Genomic DNA, 13,528 nt, shown 5'->3' on the forward strand with positions numbered 1-13,528 from the left:
AGGAGATCTTGGGACTGTCAATGGACGTCGAATGCCTTGATATTCACAAAAATCATTAAACTAATTTGACGTAAACTCCCTTCCTCGATTAGGTCTCATGGCTCTGATCTTGTAGCCACTTTCATTTTCCATCAATGCCTTGAAATTCTTGAAAACTTCAAAGGCTTTTGATTTTTCCTATAAAAAATAAACCTAAGTTTTGCAACTGAAATCATCAATAAATAACAAAAAATACCTATTCTTGCTAAAAGAAGTTGAAGAAATAGGCCCACAAATGTCTACATACATCAACTCGAGAGGTTTTGTGACTCTTAAAAATGACTCTTTTGGAAAACTCTTTTTGAATTGTTTCCCATAAATATAACCTTCACAAATTTGATGCTAAGGATTGATAAAGGGCAAACGGGCCACCATTTTCTCCTTGGACAAAGTCTTGAATTCACCAAAATTCATATGACCCATTCGCAAATGCTATAGCTAAGAAGTATCTGTTGTAGTTGCTTTCAAATACTTTGTGAGATCAGTGTTGAGTTGAACTCTAAACATTCTATTCTTTGACATTGGAACTCTTGCTGTAAGCTTCCTTTCTTTTCCATTTAAAACCATGCAATGATTTTTTATATTAACTTCATATTCCTTCTCTAAAAGTTGTCCCAAACTCAGAATATTTGATTTTAAAGCTGGAATATAATAACCTTAAAAAATAAAATCATAACCTCTATTTCTCAACTTAATAAAAACATCTTCTTTCCCCATAATTAAAACTTTAGTTTTATCACCAAAATAAATACTACCTCATTCAAATTCATCAAGACTAGAAAATAAATATTTATTATCAGTTATGTGATTGCTTGCACCTGAATCAAGATACCAGAAATTCTGATCTTTATCCCCGGTGTGAGTTAACGGCAACGATGAATCCTCTTTCTCTTTAACATCAGCATAATTGGCCTCTTCTTTACTTAAATTATTTCTGCATTCAGATGTATAATGACCAAATCTTTGATAATTATAGCAACGAACTCTAGATTTTCTTTCATCACCTCTTCTTGACCAGGTACTTATTCCTTGTCCTCTTGTGTTTTGCAGCTGTGATTCTAATCCCTTATCATTAAAGGAACTTCTTCCTCCTCTACCTCTTCCTCGTCCATATAAATTCGCTTTTCTACCACAAGCTTGACTATCAAATCCACTTTTTCCTCTACAATGGGATGAACTTGAATCACCTTTCTCATGCAAAGTAATTTTGCTTGAAAGTCATTCTCTTGTGTTTTACAATTGCGATTCTAATTTCTCATTATTAAAGAAACTTGTTCCTCCTTTACCTCTTCCTCGTCTATAGAATTTCGCTTTTCTACCATGAACTTGACTACGAAATCCACCTTATCCTCCCAGTTAGGATGAACTTGAATCATTTTTCTCATGCAAAGTCAATTTTGCTTGAAGAACTTGGGCTATGGTTCTTCCTTCTTCTTCATTCTCTCCTCACAAGCTTGTAATGAACCCAAGAGTTGATCAACAGTCATTGAATCTAAATTCTTTAGCTCTTTTATTACCACTACCACATTATCGAACTTTGAATCCAACGATCAAAGAATTTTTTTCTACAACGTGGACATCTTCTACATTTTCTTCATATCTCTTCATCTGGTTTACAATTGTCAAAACTTTAGTGAAGTAGTATGATATTATTTCAAACTCTTTCATGTTTAAGGATTCAAATTCTCATCTCAAGGTTTGAAGACCTACTTTCACAACCTTGTCCATTCCCTTGAATGAATTCTAAAGGATCTCCTAGGCGTTCTTTGAAGTGACTTGATCTCTCTTTCTTGCCATTTGCAATGCTTCTTTCTATAGTTGATTCAAAATGGTCTCATCTTCTAGTTGTTCATATTCTCTCTCTACAATTTTCCAAGTATCTTGTGAGCCTAATAATGCTTTGATTCTAATGCACTAATTGTCATAGTTTTCTTTGGTGAGTTTTGAAAATTAAAAGGGAAGCATGTTATAGTTTACAGCTCTGGTACCACTTTGTTGGAAAGGAAAAAGGAAATTAGAGGAGAGAAAACTTGATGAAAAGAATAATCTTCACTATTCTTCTATTATCATAAAACACAAAATACATAGGTATATATATAGAAGTACAAGTATGTCTCTTGAACTCTTTCATGACTAATACATGAACTAACCCTCACATCTCTTGAACTCTTTCATGACTAATACATGAACTAACCCTCACATTGAACTTCGCATATATAATAATCTAGATACATGAAACTAATTAAATATCTCATAGATAAATGAGTTGTGTTTAATGACTAATTAACAAGTTTATCCTCTTAACACCCATCTTTAAACTTGTCCTTTCGATACTCTAGGATAAGCTCTCAATTTGTAGAAAATTTCAAACTTCAATATTTTAGTAAATATATTTGCAATTTGTTCTTCACTCTTTACATGCTTTAGAGCTACTTCCTTCTTGTTAATACTTCCTCTTATAAAATGATATCTTGTGTTTATATGTTTGCTTTTATCATGAAAAATTAAATTTTTGCTCAGAGCAATCGTTGACTTATTGTCAATCAAAATATAAGTAGCTTCCTTTTAAGTAAAATCCAGCATTTCTAATAATCTTTTTAATCAAATCCCATGACAAATACAAAATGCAGCTACTAAATACTCTGCTTCACATGATGACAGAGTTATAATTGGTTGTTTCTTTGAACTCTAAGTAAAAGCCGAATTTCCGATGAAGAAAATAAAACCATATGTGCTCTTTCGATCATCATCTCCACCCCAATCACTATCGCTGTAGCTAACTAATCTGAAATTATTTTCAGTAGAATAAAACAAGTCATAATCCATTGTATCTTTGATGTATCGAAGAATCCTTTTTGCAGACTTTATATGAGTTGAACGAGGAGCTTCCATAAACCGACTAATTATCCCAACTCGGTACAAGATATCAGGTCTCGTACAAGTTAGAAATCTCAAACTTCCAACAATTCTTCGAAATAAATTCAAATTTACCTTCTCACCATCACCAAATCTCGTTAACTTTTATCCACATTCTACAGGTATATTAATAGGATTACAATGCTCCATCTGAAATTCTTGCAAAAAATTTTTAGCATAAGTTTTCTGAGAAATAAAAATATCTTTCTCTCCTTACTTCACCTCAATGCTCAAATAATAAGTCATCAGCCCCAAATCTGTTATTTCAAACTCATCAAACATCTTTATATTTGAACCTGTAAAAATTAAATCATCTACATACAAGCAAAGAAATATTACGACTTCACTTGCATCTTTCTTAACATACAAAGCATGTTAATGAGGACACTTTGTATAGCCATTTCTTTGAAAATACTTATCAATGCGAGTATACCAGGCCCTTGGAGCTTGTTTAAGGCATTATAAAACTTTCTTCAACTTCAACACCTTATCTTCTTGTCGCCGATTCTTGTATCCTAATGATTACTCCACATAGACTTTTTCTTCAAGATGGCCATGTCAGAAGGCTGATTTCACATCCATTTAATAGATCTTCCACTTGTTTTGTGCAACTAAAGCAATGATCATCCAAATAGTTTCTAAATGAGCTACTGGAGCAAAAACTTATTTAGAATCAATACATGTTCTTTGAGTGAAACCTCTTACAACAAGACGACCTTTGTATCTTTCCACTTCTCCTTTAGAGTTCTTTTTTACTTTGTAAATCTATTTCACACTAATAGCCTTTTTATCTTTTGGAAATGATGGCAACTCTTAAGAATCATTCTTTTGAATTGCTCTCATTTTTTCATCCATGGATATTCTCCACTTTTGATCTTTTACTATTTCTTCAAATTTTATTGGTTCTGAATTTGCACATAAACACATTAAAGTATTTTGGTCAATATTAATTTCTATAGTTTCAGCATAAATATCATTAGAACGTATTTAAGTGATAAGCATCTGTGCTTTTTTATGTGTGATTATTTATAATAAGAGGCGAAAAGTCATTTAGGATATATATATATGTGATTTCTAAATAAACTCGTAAAAAATGAGTATCTCCATTCTTATAAGAGTGAAATAGTTTTAATTATATATATAAGAATGAAATAGTTTTAATTATATAAAATTTATATCGTAAGTCTCTCTCTTTCATCCTTTTGTGTTCTCTTTCATCCTTTTGTGTTTTTATTTTTTCCAATGTTTTATTGGTGAAAAAGTTGTGAAATAAAATGTTTTCCATTTAGCTAAATTTTATTTTCTTTCTAAAGAGGAGCACGAAAATCCGAGATAAAAATTGTTAATTATGGACTACGTAAAGAAAGCCCACAGATTTTATTGTTTAAAATTTAAAATCATCATTGCCAAACATATCCTAACGGCATGCAAATGTGAACAAAATGACACTGCCATTTGTCCACTCAAAAGATAGTTTTTTTTTTTTTAGCTACGATTCTGTTTAGAATTTGCCAATATCAGCATCTTTCTCTATGGATCTTAGATTTTTCTCAATCTTTTTTTCCGAGAAAATCTTGTTCCATAATTGCTAGCTCTGCGTGAACCATCTCTTTTTATAGGAGTTCTCTCTTCTAATTTATTGTAACTAAAATAAGCTCTTCTCAATGAGAATAAAATTTCTCCTGGGTTTGCTTCATAAGTGGTGTTTTCTTCAATTTGGCTACATTCCCTTTTCAGGTTTAATCTCATTTCTCTCTTTTTCTCTGATTTTCTCCTTTTTAATTGCATTGATGGTAAATGTAAATCAGCTTTTCAATTTTTATCAGTTTGGTTTTTGTAATGCAATCTTCCATAGATTCAGAAAAAAATTGGCTACCATGATTTTGAGTTTTTTCAATGATTTCATATCAGAAAAGCCAATCTTAATCATCTCTGCAAATTATTTTTCAAGATCTGTCTCTTTTCTTGATCATGATTTGTTTACAGCCTTGATCAATGATTTGATTTTCTTTTGGGTAACAGAGATGATTCCTGATCGTTACAAGAACTTCTTTCCTTCATCTGAAAATATTGACAAACCATTGGACTATGAAGATGGAGATGAACATAGTTCCAAGGAAAAAAAGGGACATATTCTGTGGAAAAAAGTGAAATATCAACTTGTTGAGTATCACTCATTGCCTGGATATTTAAGGGACAATGAATTCATCCATGGCTACTATCGTGCAGAATGGCCATTGAAGCAAACCCTCCTCAGCATCTTTAAAATCCACAATGAAACTCTTAATGTCTGGACGTGAGGATTCTGACTTGATTTACATATTGTTTGTTGGTGAACCCATGAAAAATGAAAAAAAAAATTATTGGTTTGTTTTGTTTGGCAGGCATTTGATTGGATTCTTCCTTTTTCTCTTCTTAACTGTATACACGGCCATGAAGGTTCCTGATGTTGCAGACATTAGTCCTCTGCAGAATTTACATGATATGCTGCAAAAAGCAGATTTCCACAAGATTCATTTACAACTTATGAATTGTCTTCCTTCTTTGCCAAATATACCTGATCTTCAGAAATTCAAGACGGAGTTGAAGTCATCTCTACTTTCCATGGAATTCCTTTCAACTCTTTCTGGGAATATCATGGAACGTCTCACTGCCTGCTTGTCCGACCAAATCACTCGGATGTATCATGTTGTTGATGACAGTGTTCAGGTAATGCGACTTCTGTTGGGTTTTAAAGTTGATAATAATTCAAACTTGTAGCTGGATGTTATGATTCTCTCTACGAGAAAATTGATTATGTTTCATAAATTGCAGAAGCAAGGTTTCAGCGACGATGGGTCGAAAATGATACCTCAGCTGATGTTTCATCCCATTACAAGATGGCCATTCTTTGTCTTCTTAGGAGGAGCTATGTTCTGCTTATTAGCCAGCAGCATCTGCCATCTTCTCTCTTGCCATTCGGAGCGAATGTCTTACATAGTTCACAGAATTGACTATGCAGGAATTGCAGCTCTTATTGCAACCTCGTTTTATCCTCCTGTCTACTACTCATTCATGTGCAACCTCTTCTTCTGCAACCTTTATCTGGGATTCATAACAGTATTAGGCATTGCCACCATTGTTTTCTCTCTTCTTCCTGTATTCCAGAGGCCACAATTGCGAGGCTTTCGAGCTAGTCTCTTCTTCGGAATGGGGATGTCAGGTGTAGCACCTATTCTTCATAAGCTGATACTCTACAGGGATCAGCCTGAAGCTCTGCAAACTACTGGTTATGAAATCCTGATGGGGATTCTATACGGGCTTGGAGCATTGATTTATGCTACGAGAATTCCTGAGAGGTGGAAGCCTGGCAAGTTTGATATTGCTGGCCATAGTCACCAGCTTTTTCATGTCTTGGTTGTGGCTGGTGCTTATACACACTACCAAGCTGGGCTTGTGTATCTAAGATGGCGAGACTTGCATGGTTGCTAGAGTTTCAGAGGCACCCAAATGGCTGCTTAACAAGTAGTGAAGTGAAGAAGAATTTCTTCATACTTAAGCCAAAAATATATGTTTAGTTGAACAGATTTCTACTTTCATTGAGAGTCAATCTCAAGACCTCCCACTTGGATATGGAAGCTTGATGCTTAGTATTTCCATATTTGATAGGGTTTTTAGTCTTTGAAGCTTTGTTACTATTAACAACTTTGATGCTTGTATTTGGAAATTAAACTATTTAGTCCATTATCTGTCACAATTTTAGATTTTCCATCTATTTTTTTTTTCTGTATTTGAAGATAAATTGTTGTTTAATCCACAAATATTGCAATCATGTACAGTTGTATACCTTAATTTTATAATTGCATGTACTTCCATCCATCAGTTATCTCTTTTCATTTTCATCCTTCTCTGTCTGTTTCCCTCTCTTTATCTCTCTTGGGAAATAGGAGAGACAAAAATATAAGGGTTTAATTGAACTTGTATCCCTGGAGATTGGGCAATTCATTGCTTTATAGATTAACTAGTCCTCACATCATTTTAAGTTGAGGTTGAAACCTATGCAAGAAAGGGCTTACCATTCTTGCATTGCCTTGAAGATATACGAATACAGTTAAGTGGTCGCCATTCTCTTTTTTTTTTTTTCTTACAAGACATGGAAGCTTAGGCAAGGACCATTTTCTGTATAAGCGACGTGGTTACAAAGGCTTCTCACTTATCCACCTTTTGAGCATGGCAATGCATTCTGCAGGCTTGTATTCTGGAGCTGTATGCCCACCATTCTGTATATTTTAATCGATTAATTATGATAATAAAAAATTTTATAAAAATTTAATTCAATTTAATTACCTTTACGGTTGCAAATGTCATCCGATTCGAGTAAGTCCTCGTGTACCTATACAACTCAAATACCCAAAACTCATTATTACCGCATAACAAACTAGAACACAAACATGGGTTGGTTCTGAGAATCAAAACTAAGATTTCTGTGCAGAAATTACCCTGCAATTTGGCCTTCAACAAGCCATGGTCGCCAGTCGTTGACAATTGAATAGTTTAGAGATCTTATCCATCCTTGAGTTCCCAAGAATGGCACAATCATGTCATGATCGCCACTGTTTCAAATTAATCAGATGTTATGAGATTCACCAACCAGAATAAGCTCTTCAATTAACCAAGTAAGAGTAATCTAACCTATAGATTAATGAGCGGTAGCCTTTCTTGCTAAGGTATAAATGATACTTGATACTGCTTGGCATATCATTTGTATAAGATATTCCGTAGTTGCATCGCAGCCAATGCTTTACAGTTCCCTGTAGTCGGCAGAGTTTCGAATCATTGTTACTAACTGCAGTTTGAACTTGAGATATTACAGTTCTGCAGATTATTTCAATAGTACTAAGTAAAAAATACTTACCTCTCTTATATGAAGTGCTTCGCGAACACTCTTGTCGTTGACCCAAATATAAGAAAGTAGATATCCATAACTCTATAGCCATCAAAACAAGTTTAAAAACTCGGAAGAAATTGCTGTATATCTTAAAGTTTTGGTTTACAATCGAACTTACACGACAGCCAATGGTAGGAAATGGGTCGATTTGAAGGATGTCTTTAGAGTTGTCACCGAAAGATCTTGATCTTGTTTTTTCAAATAACTCAAATGGCTTTGGGGACGCAAAAGCACAAATGGGTTCCAAAATGTGATTAGGAAAAATCCCAGAAAGATCCTGGAAACACCAATTGTAATTGCCAAGAATCAACTACAGTTACATGCCATCAAATTCATGAACCCTTCGTTATAAAAATCATACAAGATTTCAAGTTATTTGAAAATAAAACTTTTTTAAATTAAAAGAAAAATTAAATTCTTTCATTACAAACAAAGAAAATTATTTAAAAAAAATTAATTGAATTAAATTATTGAGAAATTCTTAATTTTAAAATATGAAAAGAGTTTATGGACTTTATATTAAATATGAATAAAAATTTTAAAAAAATTCTTAAATCCTGATCTAAAAAAAATTATTTATCAGATCAAGGTGAATTTAAAGTTTATCAGGTAAATTTAAAGTTGATCGTAATTTGAAATTACGTGTAGATTTTTTTATTAAAAAAAAAGTTTAGTGCATTTATAGCATGCGATAAATTTTTTTTTAAAAAAAAAAATTAATTACTGCACTTTATAAGTGCAGTAATTTGATAAAATATATATATATTAAAAATTAATTTACATTATAGCCCTTAAAAGTTTAATAAAATTTATAATTTAATTCATACTCTTTAAATAATAAATAATTTAATTTTAAATTATGTATTTTATTAATAAAATATATATTTTCTAAAAAAATTTTGTTAATCATAAAAAAATAAGTAAATTCTCAAAAAAATTTTAATTTTTAATATATATTAATATATTTTATAGTAATTTTATATTAAATATTTTTTCACTAAACTCCACATCTTTAATCTTTAAACTTTTTAATTTCTGATTTATACCAAAATATTTTATTATAGTCTTGTATTAAATATTTTTTTAACTCTATTAAAATAAAGTAAATTTAATACAACTCAATAAATTACTTTTTATATAATTTATATAATTTTTTAAAATATATTACAATAAATGTATAAAATAAAAATAAAATACAAACACTTAAATTAAATTATTTATATTAATATAATAAAAATACTTAATACAAATACTTAAACTAAATCGTTTATAATAACATGACAAAAAAATATTTAATGAATTATTGTTATAATATATGAAAAAATTTTATTTTGTTAAGAGAACAATCTTTTCATTAAAATTTATTATTGAATTATAATAATTTAATCGTTTAAATTTTATTTTTTTATAATAATTTAGCTCTTATACTTAAAATATATATATATATATATATATAAATACAATTATTATCTTAATAATGTTGAAAAATTTATTAATATAAGCCTATAATAAAAAATTTTGATATAAATTAAAAATTAATAAATTAAAGATTTAGAGTTGATGTTTACTTAGTAAAAAAAATATTTAATATAAAATTGTTATAAATATCTTAATATAAATTTGAAATTAAAAAATTTAGAATTTAAAGATTTTGGATTTTATATAGTGGAGAAAATTTTAATTATAAATTTTATTAAACTTTAAGGATGATAATATAAATCTACTTTTAATATATATATATATATATATATATATATATATAATACTTCACTGCAGTAAGGTTTGTTTTTTATTTTTAATTGTTTTTTCTTAAATAAAAAAATTTTAGATCAAAATTTAAAATTTTTTAAATTTTTTTATCCTAATTTAGCAAAAAGCCCTGAGTTTATAGAATATCTGAATACGTACCTCGTTAAATTCCTGCATATGCTTCAAGCACTCAGTATTGCTAGGGTCTATATCTACATATTCTTCTCCACAACTTCTCTTCAATGACTGCAACAAGCTGTGTACAAGTTAGACACTTTCTTTCTTTTTGAAACCATTTTCTATAATTATTTTCCAAAGATCACTAATAAATTCAGTATAGATATATCACAGACTTACCTCATAGAGTTCTTCAGAAATAAGACTCATTCCATGAGCATATGGGATTTTTGAGTTCGAATCAAAACTCGAATCTGTAACACCGTTCCCAATTATATATCCCTTAAAACATCACAGTTTACTATTTCAGTGGTATATAATTCTAAAAAGAAGAAGGAAATCTTCAGAATAATACTCTCATATGCTAACCTTCAGATTTACCAGTGGCTCCATACCCTTTTCATTCTCTGCATGACCATAGACAAATCAGTTTAAAATAACTTCATAATAAATGGAATATTGAATATTTCAATGTTTGATCCCTCATTGCCATACCTTCTGAGATCTGTTGAGTTATAGCTGGAATGGTCTTCCCTGAGTAGGAATCCCCTGATATATAGATTGGGTTTGAAATGAATTCTGGATGATCCCTTAGCCACTATGTCATTCACAAACATATATATTACAACCTTGAGGTTTAGTAAGACTTACAACTTAATCCCTGAATTTTTATTTTGTTAATTTTATTGTTAAACAATTATTAATTGAAGTTATTAAAAGTGAAATTTAAATGATTAAATTGTTATAATTTAATAGTGAATTCATGAAATCTTAACAACTAAATTATTTATTATTAAAATAATAGGGACTAAACTGTATATTTTACTAAAAATAAAGAACTTTATTATAATTTGCCCTTAAACAAATTATGTGTAGGGTCAACTCTTACCTTTCTTAGAAATTCGATTGCTTGGCGAACTTGCATCAAGTCAGATGAATGAGAAGCAAGTTGAGTTCTCGCATAGGAAAATCCAGTGCCGACAGGCATATCTATAAATATTATGCTCGCCACCTGACAATGAAATTCACCAACCAGCCATATTGAGGAAAAAAAAATTGTAGTAACTGATCCCAACAGTTCAAATCTAGTCAGAAAAAAAAAAAAGAAAGAAAAAGAAAAAGAAAGCAAATCACTTGTGTCCATGAGTGTGTATTCAGGGTTAATGTAGGAAGGCTTCCGTTGTACTCCACCACCTCAACCGCGACAGGACCTTACCAAAGATTTAAAAAAAAAAAAGGAAAAATTAATTTTTTATTTTTATAGTATAAAAAATTATTAAATAATCTCTTAATTTTAACAATATATTAAAATATTTTTAAAATTTTAATAAATTTTAATTAATTTCTTTATTAATTTTAACTAATTCATCACAGCATTAGAAGTGGACCCAAACAAGTTGAGACTCTTTGAATCTTGACCTCAATTATTATCAGGCTCAGGCTCAGGCTCAGGGTAGTGTTATCTCCTTATCGGGGTTATCTTACCAATTTCAAAAAGAAGACAAGATAAGCCAGAGCAACCAGGGCCGCCGGTGAGCCAAAGCAAGAGAGGGTCTTCTTTAGGATTCCCCTCTGACTTGATGAAATAGTAGAAAAGCTGTACGTCCTCTGATTTATCAACACCAACATATCTAGCAATGCCATGTATCATGCAATTAATTTTCAGCTAAATAACCATAGTTCAAGCTAATCAACCATGGTTCTGTAAAACAAAGCTTACCCAGTTTGAAGTTCAAAGGGAAGTGGCCCTCGAAACCCTGGAAGATAGTTAACAGTGGAGTGAGAGGCTGCGAGCCCTAAACCAAAATGAAATAAGAGAACGGCAAGAATCCACAAATTCTCCATTGATTTTGGTCTTCCACTTTCTCTGATAAATGATAACATAAAATAGAAAAGCGGTAACCATATGGACCATTTCTGACGAGAGACGTGCACGAAACAGAGGGCTAGAGGTCAACGACAAGGACAAAGATAAAAATACAAATGATAATTTACTATTTAGCCCTTAGTTTTATTATTACTAAATTATTTAGGGCAAATTACTATTTTATAGTTTTATAAATATATTAAAATGTCATGATATTTTTATTTTGTTAATAAAAAAAACAATTTCAATTTATTTTTGTATTATTTTATTAGTCAAAGCAATATTATTAATATATCTAAGATAATTAGCATGATGATTTTTGATGATCTGAGATCCAATAGAATAGGGTTTTACAAGAGTTTGTGTATTGATGAATAAAACTTGGCCTATCTCCCTAAAGGGTATCCCTTTTATCCTTTTCTTCCTACTTGCTGGTGACGTATAACGACTCTCCCATGATTGGACCACGCGTCTCTGCCATACAGATATGGGCGTACGAGGATATCGGCGCCTGCTCCATGCGTAACGGCCTCTGATTCTCCCCCGTGCGTACATTCGAGCGGATCTGCCAGGCTGTATGACGAGTCTCGTTCTGGATTCTGGGCTGGACCGAGAGCTGGGCTGGACGCTGAACCTAGGAGGAGAAGGAATCTGTGGGGAGGTTATACGGGCTGGGCCGATCGCGATGAGGAAGAATCTGGTGGAGTCCGGCCTCAGGGATCTGGTGGTCCGGGCCTGTTTTACTTGAGAGGGCGTGCGGGCCTTCCTTTCATGGGCCGTGGCCGTAGTCTAGGCCCAGGATTGGGGGTAGGGAAATCCAGCGGTCATCAATTGCCCCTTCACCTTCTTGGCAGTTATTGCTCCGATTGCCGAGGGGGTGAATATCGAGAACCATTATGACCGCGCCTGTTCGTGTGTAGCTGCCTTCATAACTCCCTTTCATCTTTTTGTCACTCCTCATTTCTTGAATCCTATCTGCCTTTTTCCCTTTCTGGTCTTTCCTTACCTCTCGTATACTCTGCTCTTTTTACTTTCCTGTCATTATCGCCTGGACATGCCTTTTTTTTTCCTTTTCCATGAACATCTTTTAAAGATCCTGACATCGTGGGCTCAAAGTCTAGAGTTACTTTACTTTGTGCTAAGACTTCAGATTTTGAGTATATATCAGCATCAACTCCTCTTCACTCTTAGGCCCTTTGTCGGAGAAAGGGGGTCTTTCTTTCCAGCCCTCTGTCTATTTCCTTCTTCCAGCAAGATTCTCCTGTTTTTTCTGCAAAGGACCTATTTGGCGCCTTCTTCAAACGGATTGAGGTGAGCCTGGGGCTTCATTGCTTTGTTGCCCCAGAGGTTTGCTCTAATCTTGCTTTCATTATCTTGACAAAAGATTATCCTGACTTATCTCTGTTTGGAACTTTTTGCAGTACCTGAGATAAAGATGGGTCAGTCCAAACCTCTTGAAAATCTGATATTACCTCGAGGGAGTCTGAAGGTTGCTTCAGCAGTCCTTCTAGTAGGGCGGTTGATGGGTAGGTCCATTTGGCAGGTCGTTGAAACTGTTTTACCCAGATCGTCTGGCTGGCCTCCTCCTCTGGTTGTTGTTCGAGCTCCAAAGAGGCTATGGGCTGTTGAGAGGTCTGTTTTGACTTTACCTTCCTTCGAGAAGGAAATTTCCCCGATGCCCCTGTTGTCTGCTTTTGATATAAATGGAGGTGGCGAAAATGATCAATTTATTGTCCCCTTTGGTGTGGAATACCTGTATTATGAGAGGCTGAGATCTGCTGTACTCAGTCAAGGTTCCGTCGATGCCTTCGAATATATGCTCTGTGATCTTCTTGAAGCCGTAACTCGAAGAC

The 13,528-nt window shown here is 32.6% G+C and overlaps 2 protein-coding genes across 3 annotated transcripts; one reads left to right on the forward strand and one right to left on the reverse strand.

Moving 5' to 3' along the window:
• Positions 1 to 4,934: 4,934 nt before the first annotated feature.
• Positions 4,935 to 6,713, forward strand: LOC110614503 (heptahelical transmembrane protein 4). 2 transcript variants are annotated; one of them, XM_021756052.2, is made up of 3 exons: positions 4,935 to 5,251; positions 5,340 to 5,664; positions 5,770 to 6,713. In XM_021756052.2, the coding sequence occupies exons 1-3, from the start codon at positions 4,980 to 4,982 to the stop codon at positions 6,424 to 6,426; spliced, it is 1,254 nt and encodes a 417-aa protein (XP_021611744.1). In that variant the 5' UTR covers positions 4,935 to 4,979; the 3' UTR covers positions 6,427 to 6,713. The 2 variants fall into 2 exon arrangements, with proteins under 2 accessions (XP_021611744.1, XP_043812361.1); XM_043956426.1 differs by having other exon boundaries at positions 5,340 to 5,643; positions 5,716 to 6,713.
• A 214-nt stretch (positions 6,714 to 6,927) lies between these two features.
• LOC110614502 (serine carboxypeptidase-like 17) lies at positions 6,928 to 11,715 on the reverse strand. The gene is made up of 14 exons (XM_021756051.2): positions 11,529 to 11,715; positions 11,294 to 11,439; positions 10,943 to 11,019; positions 10,698 to 10,820; positions 10,304 to 10,406; positions 10,178 to 10,215; positions 9,989 to 10,090; positions 9,791 to 9,877; positions 8,001 to 8,159; positions 7,850 to 7,921; positions 7,627 to 7,745; positions 7,434 to 7,547; positions 7,282 to 7,327; positions 6,928 to 7,214 (listed from the first exon to the last, which is right to left on the reverse strand). The coding sequence occupies exons 1-14, from the start codon at positions 11,690 to 11,692 to the stop codon at positions 7,131 to 7,133; spliced, it is 1,434 nt and encodes a 477-aa protein (XP_021611743.1). The 5' UTR covers positions 11,693 to 11,715; the 3' UTR covers positions 6,928 to 7,130.
• Positions 11,716 to 13,528: the final 1,813 nt, after the last annotated feature.

The sequence above is a fragment of the Manihot esculenta genome, chromosome 5 (genome assembly GCF_001659605.2).
Source record: "Manihot esculenta cultivar AM560-2 chromosome 5, M.esculenta_v8, whole genome shotgun sequence".
Taxonomy (NCBI): domain Eukaryota; kingdom Viridiplantae; phylum Streptophyta; class Magnoliopsida; order Malpighiales; family Euphorbiaceae; genus Manihot; species Manihot esculenta.

What these genes read in the sequence shown, in the direction of transcription:
- LOC110614503 (XM_043956426.1), top strand. Translation starts at nt 4,980, where the DNA reads ATGATTCCTGATCGTTACAAGAACTTCTTTCCTTCATCTGAAAATATT. An exon ending in GAAACTCTTAATGTCTGGAC is followed by an intron (nt 5,252 to 5,339) that starts GTGAGGATTCTG and finishes TTTGTTTGGCAG; the next exon opens with GCATTTGATTGGATTCTTCC. An exon ending in AAATCACTCGGATGTATCAT is followed by an intron (nt 5,644 to 5,715) that starts GTTGTTGATGAC and finishes TCAAACTTGTAG; the next exon opens with CTGGATGTTATGATTCTCTC.
- LOC110614502 (XM_021756051.2), bottom strand. Translation starts at nt 11,692, where the DNA reads ATGTTATCATTTATCAGAGAAAGTGGAAGACCAAAATCAATGGAGAAT. An exon ending in ATATGCAGGAATTTAACGAG is followed by an intron (nt 8,160 to 9,790) that starts GTACGTATTCAG and finishes TGGTGTTTCCAG; the next exon opens with GATCTTTCTGGGATTTTTCC. An exon ending in AAGCACTTCATATAAGAGAG is followed by an intron (nt 7,746 to 7,849) that starts GTAAGTATTTTT and finishes TGCCGACTACAG; the next exon opens with GGAACTGTAAAGCATTGGCT.